Source organism: Cetorhinus maximus, chromosome 30, assembly GCF_964194155.1.
Source record: "Cetorhinus maximus chromosome 30, sCetMax3.hap1.1, whole genome shotgun sequence".
Taxonomy (NCBI): Eukaryota; Metazoa; Chordata; class Chondrichthyes; order Lamniformes; family Cetorhinidae; genus Cetorhinus; species Cetorhinus maximus.
In genome coordinates, this window is record NC_135908.1 from 3,378,223 (window position 1) to 3,399,616 (window position 21,394).

At 45.4% G+C, this 21,394-nt stretch overlaps 1 protein-coding gene across 2 annotated transcripts in view; it reads right to left on the reverse strand.

Moving 5' to 3' along the window:
- Positions 1–21,394, reverse strand: part of LOC144669975 (collagen and calcium-binding EGF domain-containing protein 1-like) — a 160,381-nt gene that overhangs the window by 49,083 nt on the left and 89,904 nt on the right. For both annotated transcript variants that reach the window (XM_078532274.1, XM_078532275.1), the window contains exon 3: positions 9,241–9,293. In XM_078532274.1, coding sequence (XP_078388400.1) covers positions 9,241–9,293 — 53 coding nt within the window. The remainder of the gene's footprint in view (positions 1–9,240; positions 9,294–21,394) is intronic.

The following is a 21,394-nucleotide window of genomic DNA, read 5'->3' on the forward strand; positions in this document are numbered from 1 at the left end:
TTCTATAGCACCTTTCATGACCTCAGGACATCCCAAAGTGCTTTACAGCCGATTAAACTTTCGCAGTGTAGTCAATCCCCTGCTCTCCTTCAAAAGGGTGCAGACGGGGCCGTGATTTAATGTCTCATCCAAAAGACAGCACTTCCAACGATGCAGCACTCCATCGGAGTGTTGGCCTCGATTTTTGTGCTCAAGTTTCTTGAGTGGGACTTTAACCCACAACCTTCTGACTCAGCTGAGAATGATAGCAACTAAGCCACTGCTGACACTGGTTTCTCTCTCTCCACCCAATCTCCTCCTTTGATCACCTTAAACACAGCAGTCATTCACCCCTTAATTCCACAATTTTTGGAAATGTCCACAGTTTCACAGATAAATGATGCTTAATTTTGCCTTTTTGGATTCCTTGGTACTGCTTAGAAAGGGATTATTGCCTATTTTTTGAGTATCATTTGCATCAGGTTTAGCATTATATATAATCTTTGTTTTCTTTGATGCAAAGAACCTTCTAAAATCAACCATGTCCCATTGAATGAAGGGGCAGGCTCAAGGGGCTGAATGGCCTACTCCCACTCCTATTCCCTATGTTCTTAGGTTCTCATTAAGTGTCGCCTGACAGGCAACTTCCCATGGAAGGAAATTCAGGATCTTCCTCCCGAGTGGTGGAAGTCTCCCTCTTTTCTGTTGACATTCGGTGTCCTTGGGCAACAATTTGGTCAGCTGCATTCTAGACAAGGGTCTAAGCAACAGAACAAAACAGCATGTTGATATCCTGCTGGGAATGTAGGAGCAGAACTGAGCCATTCAGCCCCTCAAGCCGATTTCAACATCCTCCTCCTCCTCCTCCTCCCTATGCAGTCCCTCGGGTCTGAGGATGACTTCCTTCCACTCCGGGGTTGTGGGTTCTGAGGTGGCTGAAAAGCCCGATGCTGGACCTGCACACTCTGCCACAGGTGGGGCAGGCAGTGTTTGATGAGGCTGTTGGGTGAGATGCTCGGATTTTGGGCCCACTCCTTCCGCGGTGTGCGCTGGGCCTCCACCTGGGCCTGGCGGAGATGTTCGAAGCGGTTGGCACCTTCGCGGATGCTTCTTCTCCAGCTTGAGCGCCTCGAGCAAGAGGTTCCCACAGATCGGTGGGGTTGTAGCAATTTTTCAGGGAGGCTTCGAGGATGTCCCTGATGCGTTTCCGCCATCCAATTAGGTCATGGCTGATCTGTATGTCAACTCTGTTTACCCAGCTGGCTTCCCTTAATACCTCATAAAAATCTAGCTCAGTTTTGCAACATTCAATTGACCTTCAGCCTCACCAACTTGTTGAGGGGAAGAGTGTTCTAGATTCCCATTATCCATTGGGTAAGGACGTGCTTCCTGATGTCTCACCCCTGTTTGGACCTCTTACGCAAAATGACATGTGCTTGCAAAGTGAACCATGAGAACTGTTATAACCTAGAGCAGAGACTGATGAGCTGGAATTTTGATTGGATTGGTCCAATTTTCCAATGGTCTCGAAAGGCTTTTGAAAAACATCATTTCAACACTTACAGAAAGTTGTTCTACAACTTGCATAATAACTTTCAAGCCAATAATGCAGAGTTATGATATTTAGCTGGAAGTCATCGGATAAGAAAACAAGTGTCTCGTTAAAAAGCTGAAGAGGCTTTGAAGCAAGCCTATGAAAGCAAACTTAATCCTTTTGTTGAGCTATAAATACCAGAACAAATATTCCGATGTTTAAAACCCACACCATGCCAAATGTTTCTCTTCCTATTTTAACTGGAATTCACTGCATGGATGAAAGAATTGAACAACTTCCTTGTAAAAGATGTCCACATCATGCCAATTACCAGAAACACTTGACAAATACAGTGTTTGAAAAAAAAACCTTACTTGAATATTGCTTAAAAGAGAGACGTGCAACTAAAGCTTTTCATCTGTGGTTGACAAAGGTGGTCAAGGAGAGCACCCAATCAAAAACGAAGGCATACAAAGCGGTGAAAACTAGTGGTAAGCCAGAGGATTGGGAAATTTTTAGGAACCAGCAGCAGATGACTAAAAAGCTAATAAAAAGGGAGAAAATTGATTATGAAAGTAAATTGACAAGAAATATAAAAACAAACAGCAAGAGCTTCTACGGGTATATAAAAAGAAATAGAGTGGCTAAAGTGAGCTTTGGACCCTTGGGGAAAGCGACTGGAGAATTGATAACAGGGAATGGGGAAATGGCAGATAATTTAAACCAATATTTTGCATCGGTCTTCACGATGGAGGACACTGTAAACATCCCAAAGATATACGATAAGCAAGGAGCTAATGGGAGGAAAGATCTTGTAACAGTCTCTATCATAAGGGACAAAATATTTGACAAACTAATGGGACTAAAGGCAGACAAGTTACCAGGACCTGATGGCCTGCATCCAAGGGTTTTTAAGGAAGTGGCTGCAGAGATAGTGAAAGCATTGGTCAAAATATTCCAGAACTCACTTGGTTCCGGGAGGGTCCCAGCGGATTGGAAAATCGCTAATGTGACGCCTCTGTTCAAGAAGGGAAGGAGACAAAAAGCAGGAAACTATAGGCCAGTCAGCCTAACATCTGTCGTTGGGAAAATGCTAGAATCCATTATTAAGGAAGAAATAGCAGGACATTTAGAAAAGGTTAACGCAATCAAATAGAGTCAACTTGGTTTTGTGAAAGGGAAATCATGTTTGACAAATTTGCTGGAGTTCTTTGAGGATATAACAAGCAGAGTTGATAAAGGGGAACCAGTAGATGTAGTGTATTTGGATTTCCAGAAGGCATTCTATAAGGTGCCACAGAAAAGGTTACTGCACAAGATAGGAAATTGGGGTTAATGTATTAGCACGGACTGAGTATTGGTTAACACACAGAAGACAGAGAATCGGGATTAATGAGTCTTTTTCAGGTTGGAAAGATATAATTAGTGGAGTGCCACAAGGATCAGTCCTAGGTTCTCAATTATTTACTATCTATATTAATGACTTGGAGCAGGGAGCAGAAGTGTAATGTATGCAGATTTGCTGACGATACAAATATAGGTGGGAAGGCATGTTGTGATAAGGACATAAGGGATTGAAAGGGGATATAGATAGGTTGAGTCAGTGGGCAAAAACTTGGCAGATGGAGTTTAATGTAGGAAAGTGTGAGGTCATGCACTTTGGTAGGAAGAATCAAAAGGCAGACTATTATTTAAATAGAGAGAGACTCCATTTGAGTGCAGCACAGAGGGATCGGGGTGTTCTTGTGCATGAAACACAAAAAGTTAGCATGTAGGTGCAGCAAGTAATTAAGAAGGCAAATGGAATTTTGGCCTGTATTGCTAGGGGGTTGGAGTTTAAAAATAGGGAAGTCTTGTCACAACTGTGCAGGGTGTTGGTGAGGCTGCACCTGGAGTAATGTGTACAGCTTTGGTCCCCGTATTTAAGAAAGGATATACTGGCATTGGAGGCAGTTCAAAAGAGATTCACTAGGCTGGTTCCTGGGATGGGGTTGACTTATCAAGAACAGCTAAACAGGTTAGGCCTTTATTCATTAGAGTTTAGAAGAATGAGGGGTGATCTTATTGAAACGTACAAGATTCTGAGGGGCTTGACAGGGTAGATGTTGAGAAGATGTTTCCACTAGTGGGGGAATCTCGAACTAGGGGACATGGTTACAGAATAAGGGGACACTCATTGAAAACTGAGATACGAAGGAATTTCTTCTCTCAGAGGGTAATGTCTGGAATTCTCTACCCCAGAGAGTTGTAGAGGCTAGATCACGAAGTATTTAAAGAGGAGGTAGATAGATTTTTGAAGTATTGGAGTGTTGAGGGCTATGAGGAGCCGGCACAAGAGAGGAGTTGAGGCCTAGAGCTGATCAGCCATGATCTTATTGACTGGCGGGGCAGGCTTGAGGGGCCGAATGGCCTACTCCTGCTCCTGTTTCTTATGTTCTTATGCACTTATCAGTTAAAATGCAAGAATGCCAACTTTCAAACAATCACAACAATTTATACTGTAGGAAAAAAGGCAAATCGACTCTGATTGGCTGAGCGTTGCCATGGAGAAAACAACGGGGAACGATAATCCTCCCCAAGCTTCCGGGTAATTCAAAAAAGGCACAAGGCTTGAACATATTCCTTTTGTTTTCAGAGAACAGGTCCCTGCATATGAATGTATGTCATTTCTTACAAGCATCAATGAGCTGTTATGAGCTCGACTGCTTATCTTAAATTGGTTGTTAGTGTAGCCATTAGCGCATTCAGGATTGTTCAGCAAATGCTGCCAAATTACGGAATTACATCCAACAGCAGACATTTTGTTTTAGGTTTTGCAAGTGTGGGCTGGTTGAGTACGGTCTGTACTCTGCCTGTGAACAACCAAAGGAACGTGCTGTTTGAATCAATCAGCCAATCACTGGGATGTACGGTCTATTGTTAAACCTAACTGTAGTTCAACATTAGGTGTTGCATTGCGACAATAATTCTCCTGTGAAATTGCTATCAATAAAGGTCTGCCAGAAATTCGGGTGGCATCATGTAAACTCAAATTTGGGTTCAAATTTCAGCTGGTGCTGAATCTGACCTCTCTAAACAGAAGGGCTCCAGCTTCCCCAGCGTTTGTCAGTCTTGGCTGAGTAGCCTACTGTTATTATCTGATTTCTGCTACAATCGTTTTGCTCACATCATCTGATAAACAAGGAAAAGGATGCATGTCATGTAGAGGAGATATTGATGTCATTAAAAAAGGTTTAGGCAGAGTCAACGCAGCTTAATGAAAGGGAAATTGTGTTTGACAAATCTGTTTCAGATTTTCTGAGGGTGTAGCTAGCAGGGAGATAAGGGAGAACCAGTGGATGTAGTATATTTGGATTTTTAGAAAGCACTCAATAAAGTTCCACACAAGAGATGTTTACAAAGATTAGGGCTAATGGGATTGAGGATAATATATTAGCAGGGATTGAGGATCGATTAACAGGGAGAAAACTGAGTAGGAATAAACTGGTCATTTCTGGCAAGGTGCAACTGGTGATGTGCTGCAAGGATCAATGCATGGGCCTATTATTTGCATCTATATCAATGACTTAAATGACGGAACAGAGTATAAAATTTTCAAGTTGCTGATGGTACAAAGATATGTGGGAATGTAAGCTGAGAGGAGGACACAAAGAGGCTGGTTAGTGATTGGACAAGAAGGTGGCAGATGGAATATAATGTGGAAAAGTGTGAAATTATCAACTTCGGCTGAAAAAAGTAATCTTTTTTAAAAGTTGCAACACTAGTAAATCTTACAATGCTTTGGGATTTGGGAACCCTTGTACACAAATCATGGAAAGTTAACATGAAGGTCCAGTGAGCAATCAGGACAGCTAATGGTATGTTGGTCTTCATTGCAAGGAGGTTGGAATGTAAGAGTAATGAAGTCTTGCTACAATTATATGGAGCTTCGGTGAGACCACCTGTGGAGTACTTGCACTCATGGGGGACAATCATGGCGACATCTTGACCAATCAGAGCTGACTTGCCAACCAATCACACCCTTTTTCTCATGCCGTATAAACTGTTGTTCCCTTTGAAATTCGACATTCTTGCATCTGTTCTGATGAGTGCAAGATGAACAGTTTTAATAGCGTGTCTCTTTTCTCAGCAATACTCAAGTTCTATACTACCAAGCGGCTATTTGTATGGGATCTTGCTACATTTTGACCAGGAATTGCTGAGCTCAGGGAAAAAAGAAATTGTAACGATGCATAAAAAGAACAACAAAGCTCAGGCTCACTGCTTTCCCAAGGAAGTTATTAGGTTTTTTTTTCTCCGAAGCATAGTTGTTTCTTTCCTAACCTCACAGATTGTTCTAAAGAAACTGCTGGAGCAGACTTTGATAAAACTGAGCCAATCTCTATACAAACCCCAGCAACATCAGGTGCCAACATTTTTCCAGCTTTGATTTCAATCTCCTTTTTGCACCATTTGCACTGAGTATTTCCAATACGCTCAATTTGCTGACCTGCTTGAAACAGGCTGCAATACCACTTGGATTTGCAAAGTCTAAAATGTAAAAGGGAGCCTGTTGATTTGGCCCTGAGCTGAACTTTCGACCCCATATCTGTTCCGTCACCAAGGCCGCTTCCTTCCGCCTCTGTAACGTCGTCCGTCTCCACGCTTGCCTCAGCCCTCCTGCTGCCGAGACCCTCATCTGTGCCTTTGTGACCTCCAGGCTCAACTATTCCAATGCTCTCCTGGCCAACATCCCATCCTCCACCCTCCATAAACTTGAGCTCATCCAAAACTCGTATCCAAAACTCGTGCCATTTCCGGTTCACCTACTTACCCCTGTGCTCACTGATCCACATTGTCACCCAGTCCACTTGTGCCTTGATTTTTAAATGCTGATCCTTCATGAAATGGCCTCTTAACTCTCTATCTCTGTAGCCCCCTCTAGTCCTATACGCACCAGAACATTGGTCTTATAATCTTGGCCTCCTGTGCATCCCCTACTCCCTTCACTCCACCATTGGTGTCTGTTCCTTCAGCTGTCTAGTCCCTAATCTCCAGAACTCCCTTCCTTCCACCTCTCTCTCCTCCTAAAAGGCACTGTTCCAGCCATGTGCTCACCTGTGCTCATGTCTCCTTCTTGGGCTAAGTGTCAGTTTTTGGTTGATTCATGCCCCTGTAAATCACCTTTAGATGTTTTGCTATCCGAAAGGTGATATATAAGTGCAAGTTGTTGTTGTAGCCAAAGAATGAATTCTGATTGGATTTTCCAGCCTTAAAAGCTTTTATGTACACCATAGCAACAGAATAGGTCATTCCATGGTATCATGCTCCTGTACTTCTAAAACTGTACCCTCCAAGTACACATTATAATCAAATGGCAAATGGAATGTTGATTTTTATAACTAGAGGCTCGAATATAAAGAGGAGGAGGTTTTGCTACTGCTATGCAAAGCCCTGGTTAGACCACATCCAGAATACTGAGAGAGGAGACATTGACCTGGGCAGGAGAGCAGTGCAAATTCCCCAAGACTCCAAATGTTACATCATGAGCAAAGACGACACAAACCAGGCTTATTTTTTTTTTCTTCTTCATCCTTTCATGGGGTATGGACATCGCTGGCAAGGCCAGGATTTGTTGCCCACCCCTAACTCCCCTTAAACGGAGTGTCTTGCTAGGCCTTTTCAGAGGGGTGGTTAAGAGTCAACCACATTGCTGTGGGTCTGGAGTCACATGTAGGCCAGACCAGGTAAGGACGGCAGATTTCCTCCCCTAAAGGACATTAGTGAACCAGATGGGTTTTTATGGCAATCGATGATAGTTTCGTGGGGCGGGATTTTCGGGGTCGTCTGGGCCCAGGAGCGGCCAGGAAACAGTCCGCTGCCCGACATCGGCCCCCATGGGCGAATTCACGCCGGCCGGCCAATTTACGGCCAGCCAGTGTGAAAGGTGTGCTGAGAAGCTCAGCGCTGCCGGGGTTGGGGTTGGGGTGGGGGGGGGGGCGGCGGGAGGAGTACGAGTACAAAAGCCTGCGCGTGTCTGTGGGGAGCGCACAGTGAAAGCTCCCTGAAGCCAGGGAGCTGGACAATTTTAACATCAACAAGAAAGATTTTTAAAATCTGAGAAATGTCCCGACACAGGACTCACTCACAGTAACATAAACAGAATAAAAATTCTGCCCAAAATTTTCTATTTATTTATTTATTTAATTGTGGAAACCTCATCCCGCCCTTAGATGAGGTTTCCTAAAAAAAATCCAAAGGCCCCGTGGCTGATTTGCCCACCTGCCAACCGTAAGGTTGGACAGGCAGAGAAAAATAGCTTTTAATTAATCGATTGATGGCCTTAATAGACCTCTCAACTGTCGGCGGGCACACTGCCAACTCTCGTGCACACCCGCCGACCGAAATATTGTGCGAGTGCGTGATGACCTCGGGACACTCATCGCGCGCTATTTCACGCCCGATCGGGTCGGAGGTGTGCCTGCCCGCAGGGCATAAAATCCTGCCCATGGTCAAGACCAGCTTTCAATTCCAGACCTATTAACTGGTATTCAGAATCCAACAGCTGCCATGGTGGGATTTGAACCTGTGTCCTCTGGGCATTCGCCTAGGTAAAAACAGAATTACCTGGAAAAACTCAGCAGGTCTGGCAGCATCGGTGGAGAAGAAATCAGTTAACGTTTCGAGTCCACATGACCCTTCGGCAGAACTGAGTATAGTTAGGAGAGAGGTGAAATATAAGCTGGTCTAAGGTGGGGGGCGGGGGGAGAGAGAAGTTGAGGGTGGGGTGATTGTGGGGATAAGCAAGCAGTGATAGGAGCAGATAATCAAAAGATGTCACAGATCAAAGAGGTGTTGAAGGTGATCCTTTTCTCTGTGACATCTTTTGATTATCTGCTCCTATCACTGCTTGCTTATCCCCACAATCACCCCACCCTCAACTTCTCTCTCCCCCCACCTTAGACCAGCTTATATTTCATCTCTCTCCTAACTATACTCAGTTCTGCCGAAGGGTCATGAGGACTCGAAACGTTAACTGATTTCTTCTCCACCGATGCTGCCAGACCTGCTGAGTTTTTCCAGGTAATTCTGTTTTTGTTTTGGATTTCCAGCATCCGCAGTAGCTTTTGCTTTTTGTTTTTATATTCGCCTAGGTCTCTGGATTACTAGCCCATCGACATCACCACTACACCACCATCTCCTGAAAACATTACATTAGCTGGGATATAGAAGGTGAAGCGGTGGCATGATTGAGGTTTTTAGGGATTTTGAAAGGATTTAAATGAGGTGGAGAATTATTTCTTTTCTGCTGATGTCTCGCATAACGATGACATAACCTTAAAATCAGAGGCAGGAAAGAAGCTGGGAAACATTCCTTTACACAAACGGTAGCAGTAGTGTTCATTTCTCTCCAGCGAAACAGACTCTATTAATCATTTTAAATCTCAGATTGATAGATTTTTTTGCTAACCCAGGGTATTGAGGGACGTGGAGTCAAGGCGGGTGATGGGATTGAGACACAGATCAACCACGATCTCATTAAATGGTGGAACAGGCTTGAGGGGCTGAATGGCCTCCTGCTGTCGCAGTCATCTGTGATCAAACTTGGGGAAAGGGGGCAATCATCTCCAGGTTATTCTTCCAGCAAAATTATTCGACCATCCTTCCAACAGAAGTTTTATTCCCCTTAATCACGCAAGCGCTGAGGGAGATTCGCCAAAGATGACTATAAATGATGCACAACTTACCCTCAGGAATGCACTGACCGAGGACAAATCTGTAACCCTTGCAACATTTCTTCCTGAGTGTAGAAAATAAAACACAAAAATTAGCACACTGTAAATTTAACACATTATTTTCGATGCTGTGGGTCCTAAGCTGAGAGACAAGGCCCACCCATATAGTAGCGCAAGATCTTAAATTGCATCATCTCGCCAGTTAGGAAAGTCTCTCTCTTGTAGGATCAGTGGGTAGCACTCTCGTCTCTTGAGTCTGAACGTGGTGGGTTTAAGCCCCCTCCCAGGACTAGAGCATGTGATGTAGTCCCTCACTCCAGCGCAGTACAGAGGGAGTGCTGCACTGTCAGGGGTGCAGTCTTTTAAACAAGAGGCTGCGTTCGACCTCGCAGATGGAGGTAAAAGATCCCGGGATGCTATTTCAGGGAAGAGAAGGGGTGTTTGCTTTGAACAAATATTTAATCCCTCAATCAGCATGACTTAAACAAAAAAACTGATGTTTATGGGAGCTTGCTGTGCACAATTTGGCTGCCGCATCTCCTACATTGCAGCAGTGACTACACTTCAAAAACAAACCTCACTGGCTTTAAAGTGCTTTGGGACGTCCTGATGTTGTGAAAGGCGCTATAGAAATGCAAGTTCTTTATATCCTGGCCGAACACAGTAGTGTGAGTTTTACTCTCGGTCGAACTGCTATACCAAACCTGGGGAGGTGCTGGATGTCAAAACTGTCCAGAAAAGAAATGGTTTCTTTCCCCAGCATTAACATCTCTTACTTTGGGTGCAAAATTCGCAAAAGAGAAACATTCTTAAATGGTTTTTCTTTAAGAGAAAGCTCAAGCTATTCGTTATTAGTGGATTAATGAGGGTGACTAATAAATGGGTCTTCTGTAAAATCGTAGTGCAAAATGAAGACAGCGCGTGGCCAAAATTAATGAAACGAGTCCTTCACCGGAGCAGAGTCAAAGTCGTGGTTGTGGATGCTTGTGGTCGTTGGAATGTTTCTCAAAGACTGAGGATCTCATTCAGCAACCAGTGAGTGAACAATGGCCCCACCGTAAAGCTGCTGTTTGGAGCTCTTCTCGCTTTCCTTCTCCATGTTCCGAAAAAACAAATAGAAAACAAGTTGGCGGTGGCTTAGCAAGCAGCTAATTTCCTCCAGGCCAAATTGGAAGTGTTCATTCCCGCACCCCCTCGCCACCGCCACAGCTCCCCACCTCTGCCACACCAACCCCTGTGTTGAATTTACCGGACCTAGGTCAAAGCTGCAGAGGGTGGTCAGCATTCCCTGGGGTAGAGTGGGTTTGAAGGAGATCAGCCTGGACTCCCAAACGCTGGCCCCTGTGTTTTTTCTGGATAATGCACACTGGACGAGCTTGGTTATGGTGCCTTTAAAGGGGGAGACGCCTGTCAGTACCCATCGCCTAGACTCTGGGGTGAAAGCTAACCATTTTAATGAGCTACTGGAAGTCTGTTTGCACACGTGGGACTCTACCTTTCCAAACTGATAGCAGCAGATCAGGAGACAACTTCAATCTAAAGTTGAATCATGCAGTTTCGATCTTTCCTAACCTGATTCACAAATGTGTTATCTGGTTGGACTGATCTCTCTAACCTTCTCCAGCCCTACATCGTTCCAAGAACACCCCATTCCTCAAATTTTGGCCTCTTCGTTCCACCTTCATCTGCCTGAGGCCCTAATTCTGGAATCATCTCCCTCAACCCCTCTGCCTCTCTCTCCTCCTTTAAGACACTCCTTTCAAAACCACTTCTTTGAGCAAGCTATTGGTCACCTATCCTAATATCTCCTTATTTGGCTCGATGTCAAACATTTACTCCCGTGAATTGCCTCGGGCATTTTACTATGTTAAAGGCTCTATATAAATGCAAGTTGTTGTTGTTGATGATGACTCTGGAAGGGAGCAGTCAAGTGTTTCCTTGAGTTATGTAGCTCGGTGTCTGATAAAGTTTCTAGGAAGCACCTCGTGGACATTCTACAGGCACTATAAAAATGCAAGCTCCCATTGTTGACTTTGAACCCACTCCACACAATCAGGATAAAGATCTCCTCTCTCTTCAAGAAACAGCCCATTTAAAATGAATCAAAGAAGCTTGTAAAACCTCTAAGCTGACAAAACAAGACTGCTCGTAACATGGCAATTTTACTGAGGTGGTGACGATAGTAGAGTTACACAGAGAAACGTTGTGCTGGGACTGAGAGCTATGCTTGTGAGATTGAAGCTAAAGTATGTCATTGGGGTTATGTCTCCAATCGCCGTAACCTGCTCCAGCCCTATAACCCTCTCAGATCTCCACACTCCTTCCATTTTAGCCTCAGTTTTAATCGCTCCACCATTGGTGGCCATGCCTTCAGGTGCCTGAGCCCTAACTCTGGGGAGTCTAGAACATAGTTTCAAAATTAGAAGTCTCCCATTCAAGACAGGGACGGGAATTTTTTTCTCTCTCAGATGGTCATTAGTCTGTGGCATTCTCTTCCCCAGAGAGCAGTAGATGCTGGGTCATTAAATTAATTCAAGGCAGAGTTAGTTAGACTTTTGATCGACAAGGGAGTCGAGGGTTATGGGATGGGTGGGGGATGGTAGGTGGGGGTGCAGACAGCAAAGTGGAGCTGAGATGACAATCAGATTAGCCATGATCTTATTGAATGGCCGGAAGGCTCAAGAGGCTGAATGGGCCTACTCCTGCTCCTAATTCCTGTGTTCTGAAATTTCCCTTCTAATCCTCTCCACTTCTCTGCTTTTTTTTAATCTGTTCATGGGACTTGGGCATGACTAGCTGGGCCGACATTTATTGCCCATCCCTATTAATTGCCCTTGTTCAGAGTCAACCACACTGCAAGTGGGCATTGGTCTGGAGTCACATGTAGGCCAGACTAGGGAAGGACAGCAGATTTCTTTCCCTAAAGGACATTAGTGAACCAGATGGTTTTTTTAGAACCAGATGGGTTTTTACAAAAAAATCAGTAATGGTCATTGTCAGACTCTTAATTCTAGACTTCTATTGAATTCAAATTTCACCATTTCCTGTGGTGGGATTTGAACCCAGGTCTCTGGGTTACTAGTCCAGCAACAATACCACTATGCCACCATCTCCTCCATCTCAAGATGCTCCTTGAGCCTACTTCTTTCAGCAATCCTCATATCCTCTTAGGTGACTTGATATTTGATAACACTCTCTAAATGTTTTGGGATGTTTTACTGCATTAAAAGCTCTAAATAAATGCAAGTTGTTGTAGCTTGAAGTTGGTCGTACAGTATCTGGGAATACCTGGGACTCATGCAGAAGCCTCTGGTACCGATATTGGAGTTATTCTTGGCACAATGTTTATCGACAGACTGGAATGGAAATTTAATGTTATGCCTTCACTGCTCACCATGTGGGAGAACAAACATGGGCTCAGTGACCACTTTGCAGAAGACCCTCTGTTCAGTCCGCAAGAGTGACCCCCCAAGTTTTCAGTCACCTGTCGCCTTAATTCTCCACCTTGCTCCCACTCTGATCTTTCTGTCCTTGGCCTGCTGCAGTGTTCCAGAGAAGCTCCATGTCATCTCGAGGAACAGCACCTCATCTTTCGACCAGGCACTTTACAGCCTTCTGGACTCAACATCGAGTTCAATAAATTTAGATTGTAAACCTCTGCCCCCCCATCCCCCTTCCCGGGTATTAAAACCAGTGTTATAACCCCAGACGAGATCCCCAACTTTGTTATGACCAGGTGAGGGGGAAGGAGCTGGCTTCCCTTTTTATTGAACCTCCTCGGTTGGTCACAGCAAAGGTTTGTTTAAAATTCTTTCCTCGTGGACACCTTTTTCCAATCCTAATGTCTTTACTTTTTATAAGCAGTCAATTTAACCAGGCTTTCTTGAGTGAAAAGAAAGAGTAAGTTTATTAGTGACTGAAACCCGAGGAAAAATAATAAAGATGTGACACACACCCACATGCACGCACACGCGTCAGGAATGAGAGAATTGAATCCAAATCAAAGTTAAAAAGAATATACAAATCTGTCTTTGGCTTGTCCATGAGGCATAGAAGGTGCTATGTTGTGGCTGTTAATTTGGGTGATTTCGGTAGAGCTGACTTTGGCAGATTCACAGTCCGTTGGAGACACTTGTTGGCTTGTCCCAGAGGGAGAGGTGACCTGGTTGTCTCTTCAAGAGGCTATTTCTTTCTGCTTGCTGTCTGCTAGACAACTCCAGCGAGAGAGAGAGAGAGAGAAATGGTCTGAAGTTGTTCTTCTTGCTTCTTTGTTCTTCTACTCTCACTGGCCTTCAGCCAGTTTTAACCCATTTTCTCTGTGTATTCCTGGGAGGGGGAAATAAGCATGTATTGCATCTATAGCCCATTTTGTTTTCCATCCCAGAACGTTTTTATGCACTGAGATATAAATCAACAGGTTTTTTTTGGATTTCTGATGGGATGTACATCCATTGTCTCCACAACCACAGGAGATTAAAGCCCAGCCTTTTGCATCTTCCATAGCTTTCTTTCCAGTGTCTCTGTTTGAAGTGGGCCTTGACACCTCTTCAGCTGTGGAATTCCATGTTCTCAGGACAGGTCGGTCAGTAGAACCCACATAGGAACTTTCCAGAAAGTGGTCACTTTTGCAGTATCAGCCATCTTTTGATCTTCTTTTAACTTTGTTAAAGAGTTGAATATGCCCGTAGGTAGTCGGGGAAGCTATAGCGCACTTTCATGACAGCGGCGGTGATGGGCCTGTTGCCACACAGGGAGCCCGAATAGGCGGGTTGCATTCAGTGCCTTCAGGCTCCTGGGAAGGGGAGGGAGGCTGTGGGGAGGGGAGGGAGGCTCCTGGGAAGGGGAGGGAGGCTGTGGGGAGGGGAGGGCAGGTCCTTCATTGTCGGGCGCTCAGTGCCTGAGTGAATGACCCGGAACTGGGCTGGGTGGGTGGGAAAACATGCGGAGAACCACCCCCGGCCCTGTCCTTGCTGATGATATCACTCCCTCTCTTTAACCAGTGACCGTCATCCCCCCCCACCCCCCCAACTCACTTGTTGGCCTGGGATCCAGCACTGATCCTAGGCCTCTCCGCTGCATTGCCGCCGCCGGCAGCCACTACACCTCCTTGGCGCTGACGCGCACAGAGAGCTGCAGCCCTTTGATTGGCTGGCAGCTCCCAGCAGGCAGGAATTCCACCCCGGAGGTCCTCGATCCCCCAGGGTCGGCCCACCACTGGCTAGTTAAGTGCCTGAGTGGCAATTAACTCAGCGGCCTTCCCTTAGGAACCTCTTAGCTCTTAGGCTGGTGGGCAAAACCCCGTCACCTCCATTAAACACCGCACATTTTTTTGTTCCTTTGCCTATCCCATTGTCACCCCCTTTGGCCTTACTCGCTGAAACCCTTTGTCATTTAATCTATCACAGACCTTCCCTTTCGTTCTTCGTCACACCCTCCCACGCCTTTTACTTGCTTGTAACCTATCACATTTCGAACTTCTCCCAGTTCTGATGAAAGGCCACAGGGCCGAAACGTTAACTCTCCTTCTCCCTCCACAGATGCTGCCTGACCTTCTGAGCATTCTCTTCATTATCTGTTTTTATTTCAAATATCCGACATCCATGGTATCTTGTTTTGTGTTGGGATGCAAGTTTGTTATTTAGACACCAATTTTCGCTGGTCCTCTCAATGATGATAACACCAGCTGCTGTTTTGGATGGGGGCTGGTGTAGACCAGGAGCTAGTGAGCCATAACTGATTAAGATGAATGAAGTGCTGCAAGAAAACAGGGAGTATGATAAGTAAATGCTCTGCTGCTGCCTATAAGCTGGCTGCTCACCTCCTGACTCCCCAAAGCCTGAGGCACAAGTCAGGAGTGTGATGGAATACTCTCCACTTGCCTGGATGAATGCAGCTCCCACAACACTCAAAAAGCTGGACACCATCCAGGACAAAGCAGCCCATCTGATTGGCACCACATCCACATACATTTGTTCCTTCCATCATCTACGCACAGTAGCAGCAGTGTGTATCATCTACAAGGTGCATTGTAGGAACTTACCAAGGCTCCTTAGGCAGCACCTTCCAAACCCACGACCACTACCATCTAGAAGGACAAGGGCAGCAGATGGATGGGAACACCACCACCTGGAAGTTCCCTTCCAAGTCACTCATCATCCTGACTTGGAAATATATCGGCCATTCCTTCACTGTCGCTGGGTCACAATCCTGGAACTCCCTCCCTAACAGCACTGTGGGTGTACCTACACCGCATGGACTGCAGCGGTTCAAGAAGGCAGCTCACCACCACCTTCTCAAGGGGCAATTAGGGATGGGCAATAAATGCTGGCCCAGCCAGTGAAGCCCACATCCCGTGAATGAATATATAAAACAAATTTCTGATGCTTGCCAAGTCAAACAACATGATGAAGCACCTCTTTAAAAACAATCCCAGAACTTGACTTTGACAAGGGCTGGTGTCCTACCCTGAGGTTGCAGCAAAATAAACCAGCCAACTTAAGATATTTTTTATCATTATATAAATTAATAATGTTCAAAAGGATTGCACAATTAGCTTAAATTGCAGGCCATACACTAACACATGGGGCAGAATCTTCTGCCTGTCGGGTGGGTGGGTGGGCCCGACCCAATCTCCAGCGGGTGGGGAACTGATCCCCGCCGGAGAAGTGACCCCACTGCCATTTTACGTGGATGGGCCAATTAAGGCCCGCCCAGCGTGACGTCCGCTAAGCGCTAAGCGCTCCCTGTGCAGGCGGGGGGATTCCCCAAAAGCAAGAGTGTGCTTTTCCACGCATGCGCACACCTCCCTGAGGCTAAGTGCTGCCTCAGGGAGATCGCTGACACTTTTAAAAACATTAAAAAAAGAAAGAAAAAAAAATCCTTAACATGTCCCCCTCATGTGACGATGTCACACGAAATGGTGCATGTTCATTAATTACACTAAAACTTTATTAAACTTTTTAAATCCCTACATGAAGCCTCATCCCGCCGGTGGATGAGGTTTCATGTTTTCTCTATTTGCCTCCGGGGCTCCCGGCCGACCCGCCAACCTTAAGGTTGGACGGGCAGGTCCTTTAATTGTTTCAATGGTCCTGTCAATGGCCTCAATTGATGATGACAAAGCAGCTGATGCTGCTGCGCCCCCGCCTTCCTGAAAATTTAAATGGGGCGCGGTGTCGTCGGGGGTTCTGCCCAGCGTCATCCCACGTCGGCGAGCGGGCCCCGCCCCCTGCTCGCCGACGGCAAAATTCAGCCCATGGTGCGAAGCTGTTGGTCACATGGGCACTGAAGAAAGCGACTGCAGAGCTGGGCGTTGTCCACAAGGTGGAGCAATGGTTCCTCAGACATCTGCAAATTCCACCATCGGCTCTGTCAGAGCCCCAGTGTGAAACTTTGAGGACAAGCAACCCTGTTCAATAATATAGCGAACGGTTAACTATAGCCGCTAAGGTAATTCGTACTGACCGAGTTTTGGTAGAGCAGATGTGGAGAAACTGTTTCCCACTGGCAGGAGGGCCAGTAACCAGACTTAAGGCGTTTGGCAGAGGAACCAGAGGTGACAAGAGGAAAAGACGGTTTACGTAGCACGTTGTTGTAATCTGGAACATTCTGCCTGAAATGTTGGTGGAAGCAGATTCAGTTGAGACTCTCAAAAGACAGTGTGGGTAAATATTTAAAGTGGGACCATTTGCAGGGCTATGGGGAAAGAGCAGGGATGCAGCACTAATTGGATTGTGTAGTAATCATAGTTTTGATAAACATAGGACTGTAGCTTTAAGAATAACCCTGTGTTGTATGGTCACATGATCTGCGTAAACCAATGAGTTAGCCGTGAGGGGAACCTCCAGGAGAGGGTTCTTCTTTAGTTACGGAGTTAGATGCCCACATGTAGCTGCTGCAAATGTCTTGTAAATAAAGTTCAATGTTTCCACCAAGAAAAGTTGCCTGGAAAATCAACTCTATAACAGATAGCTTTATCAAAGAGCTAGCATAGATATGATGAGCTGAATGGCCTCCTGCTGTGCTGTAACATTCTATGATTCTACACTGAGTTTAGGGCACCGGAGACTATTTTATCACACCTGTCAATAGGTAGCATGGCCGAGTGGCCTAAGGTGCTGGATTCAGGTCCAGTCTCTGTGGAGGTGTGGGTTCAAAACCCACCAGTGCCAAACTTTCAGGCAATTTGTCCTTCCAGGCAGTTAAATGTATCCTTAGACTACTTACCTTCCCGCGGAGCGGCAGACTTACAGGAGATACACAGGCTGGGGAGTGGGTGAATAAAGCCTGAGGAGCACAGACTACAGCAAGGTACTTATGCTTGGGCAGAGAAGTTACAGAGCACCCTGACTTTGAAAAAAGTCAAAAGTGACATTGCAGGAAAGCTGTGAGTTGATTGAATAGTGAGTACCTGCTGTTAGGGAGTGTGTCTAAATAGCTGGAAATTAGAAAAGCATAAAAGGTCTAAATAACACTTAAATCAACCCATTATAATTTGGTGAGAGGTGAATGGGACATAAGAAGTGGCAGAGAGCAAGACTTCACTTGGAGAGCAGTGGGAGGGAGCGAGAGGTGAGTAGGGCACAAAAAGCAACTGGTGGGAGTGGAGCACAGGCAAAGTTTGAAACATGATGTCTGAAATTAAAAAAAAATGTCATCAGCTCAGGGGAAGGAGCTGATTTGTGAGTAGCCGGTGAGTAATTCTACTTTCTAGTCTTCAGTTTATAATAAATAGCCTGTAAAGTAAAGTTAAGGTACGGCAGAGCAGTTCGTCCACTTGGACTTGCAGTGCACATCCTGATATGTGGGCAGTCGTGGATGCTTCCTGTGACCCAGATGATCGCATGTGTGGGAAGCATCATTGGCTGCAGGAACTTGAGCACTGGAGTTTCAGAACTCGAGTGACAGCTAATGACACTGTGGCACACCTGCAAGGCTGACAGCTACGAGGCTAGCACGTTTAGGGAGGTGTTCACCCTGCAGGTTAGGAAGTGTAGGCACAGAGGAAATGTGTAACCGCCAGACAGCCTAAGAGGACCAGGCAGGTTAATGCAGGAGGTCCCCTGAGCCCATCTCGCTCACTAGCCACTTTTTTTGTTTTGGATGCTGGTGAGGGCGATGGTTCCTCAAAGGAGTGCAGCCCGTACTAAGTACATAGCACCACCGGTGGCTTAGATACACAAGGGGGAGGAAGAAGAGTGGAAAAATGAAAGTGGTAGGAGGTGCAATAGTTAGGGGAACAGACAGGCGTTTCTGCAGCGGTAGGAGATGCAATAGACAGGCGTTTCTGTATGTGATGTAGATGTGACTCCAGCATAATATGTTGCCTCCCTGATGCCAGGGTCAAAGATGTCACCAAGCGCCAGCAGGATATTCTTATGGGGGGGGGGGTGGTGAACAGCCAGACGTCATGGTTCGCATCGGTGCCAGCAACATCGGTAGAAAGAGGTTCGGGGTCCTGAAAGCAGATTTGAGAGAGCTAGGAAAGAGATTAAAAAGCAGGACTTCAAAGGCAATAACCTCAGGATTACTCCCAGTGCCACGTGCTAGCGAGTACAGAAATAGGAGGATAAAGCAAATGAATGCACGGCTGGAGAGATAGGACAGGAGAGAGGGCTTTAGATTTCTGAGGGACTGAGACTGGCTCTGGGGCAAAAAAGAAGAGTCATACGGACTCGAAACGTTAACTGCGCTCCTCTCCGCAGATGCTGTCAGACCTGCTGAGTTTTTCCAGGTATTTTTATTGTTGTTTTTGTTCTGGTTCTGGGGCCTGTCCAAAATGGACGGGTTGCACCTTAGCAGGACTGGGACCAATATCCTCACGGGGAGATTTGCTAGCGCATGTTGGGGAGGGTTTAAAATAGCCTGGCGGGGGAATGGGAACCTCAGGGGCCATTCAGATAGGTCAGAAACAAAGCTGGTAATGTCAGGAAGAAAAGCAGTGAGCAAAAATGGAAGGCAATGGAAACAAAGGTCAGCATTAAATCGAGTCAAAATATGGAGACATTTTTAAAAGGGAGAATTAAAGCCACTCCATCTGAATGCACGCAGCATTTAACAACACAAAGACACAAGAAATACGAGGCCATATGGTCCTTCGGTCTGCTCCTCCATTCAATACGATTATGGCCGATCTTGGGCTTCAACTCCACTTTCCTGCCTGCTCCCCATATCCCTCAGTTCGCTGCAAGAGCAAAAATCTGTCTATTCCAGCCTTGGATGCATTCAATGACGACCCTCATCCCTCTGGGGTAGAGAATTCCAAAGATTCACAACCCTTTAAGTGGAGTAATTCCTCCTCATTTCAGTCCTAAATGATTTGGTCCCTTATCCTGTGACTGTGCCCCCATGTTTTAGATTCCCTGACCAATGGAAGTAATCTCTCAGCGTCTACCCTATCAGGATTTTGTAGACTCTTCTAATTTCCAGAGAAAATAGACCTAATTTACTCAGCCTCTCATCATAGGACAACCCCCTCATCCCGGGGTCCAATCTAGTGAACCTTCGCTGTACCACCTCCAATGCAATTATGTCTTTCCTTAAATGTGGAGACCAAAATCGCACAGAATGTTCCAGATGTGGTCTGACCAAAACCCTGTAATATTGTAGCAAGACTTCTTTATTCTTGGACTCCAATCCCCATGCAATAAAAGCCAACATGTCATTTGCCTTTCTAATTGCTTGCTGTACCTGTATGTTAACTTTTTACATCCTTGTACCAGCACCCCAAGCCTCTTCGAACATCTACACTTACAAGTTTCTCACCTTTTAAAAAATATTCAGCTCTTCTATTCTTCCGACCAAAGTGAATAACTTCACACTTCCCTACATTATAATCCACCTGCCATCTTGTTGCCCACTCACTTAACCTGTTCTATATCTTGTTGCAGCCTCTGTGTCCACCCCACAGCTTACCTTTCCAACTAGCTTTATATCACCAGCAAACTTAGATATATTGCTCTCTGTCTCTTCATCTAAGTCATTAATATCGATTATAAAATTCATAACAAGGTAGATGAATTGATGGCACAAATAGAAGTAAACAGGTATGATCTAATAGTCATTACGGAGACATGGCTACAGGGTGACCAAGGTTGGGAACTGAATGCTCAAGGATATTCAACATTTAGGAAGGATGGGCAAAAAAAAGAAAAGTAGGTGGGGTAGCACTGTTAAAGGTTGAGATCAGTGCATTAGTGAGAGAGGGTCTTAGGTCAGAAAATCAAGATGTAAGATCAGTTTGGGCAGAGCTAACAACAGCAAGGGATAGCAAACATTGGTGGGAATTGTTTATAGGTCACCAAACAGTAACAGTAATGTAGAGCAGGAAATTAGAGATGCATGTAACAAGGGTAATACAGTAATCATGGGGACTTTAATCTACATGTAGAGTGGGTAAACCTAATTAGCACTAATGCTGTGGAGGATGAATTCCTGGAATGCACATGAGATGGTTTTCTAGAACAGTATGTTGAGGAATGAACTAGAAAAATGGGCTATTTTAGGTCTAGGATTGTGCAATCAGAAAAGGCTAATTAGTAACCTTATTGGGAAGAAGTGACCATGGTAAGAAATAATTTTACATTAAATTTGAAAGGGATGTAGTTCAATGCGAAACTAGGGCCTTAAATCTAAACAAAGGAAACTACAAAGGTATGAGGGGCCAGTTGGCTGTGAGATTTTGGGAAACTACATGAAAAGCTAAGATGGTGGACAGGCAATGACGAGCATTTAAGGGGCAGGATTTTCGGGTCGTTGGGTGGGCTGGCCTGGGAGTGGCCAGAAAACAGTCCGTCCCCCGCGATTGGCCCCCCCAACCGTGATTTCATACTGGCTAGCCAATTAATGGCCAGCCAGCGTGCAAGCGGTGAGCCTTTCAACGTGCCTGTCGGGGTGGGGGGCAGGAGGAGGGCGAGTCCATGCACAGGGGAGTGCGCAGTGAAAGCTCCCTGAAGGCAGGGAGCTGAACAATTTTAAAATCAACAATAAGGATTTTTAAAATCTGAAAAAAAAAATGTCCCGACATGGGACTAACTCACAATTAACATGAGCAGAATAAAAATTCTGCCCAAAATTTTATATTAATTTTTTAAATCGAATTGTCAGAAACCTCATCCTGCCCGTAAGGTTGGACAGGCAGCGAAAAATATCTTTAAATTAGTTGATT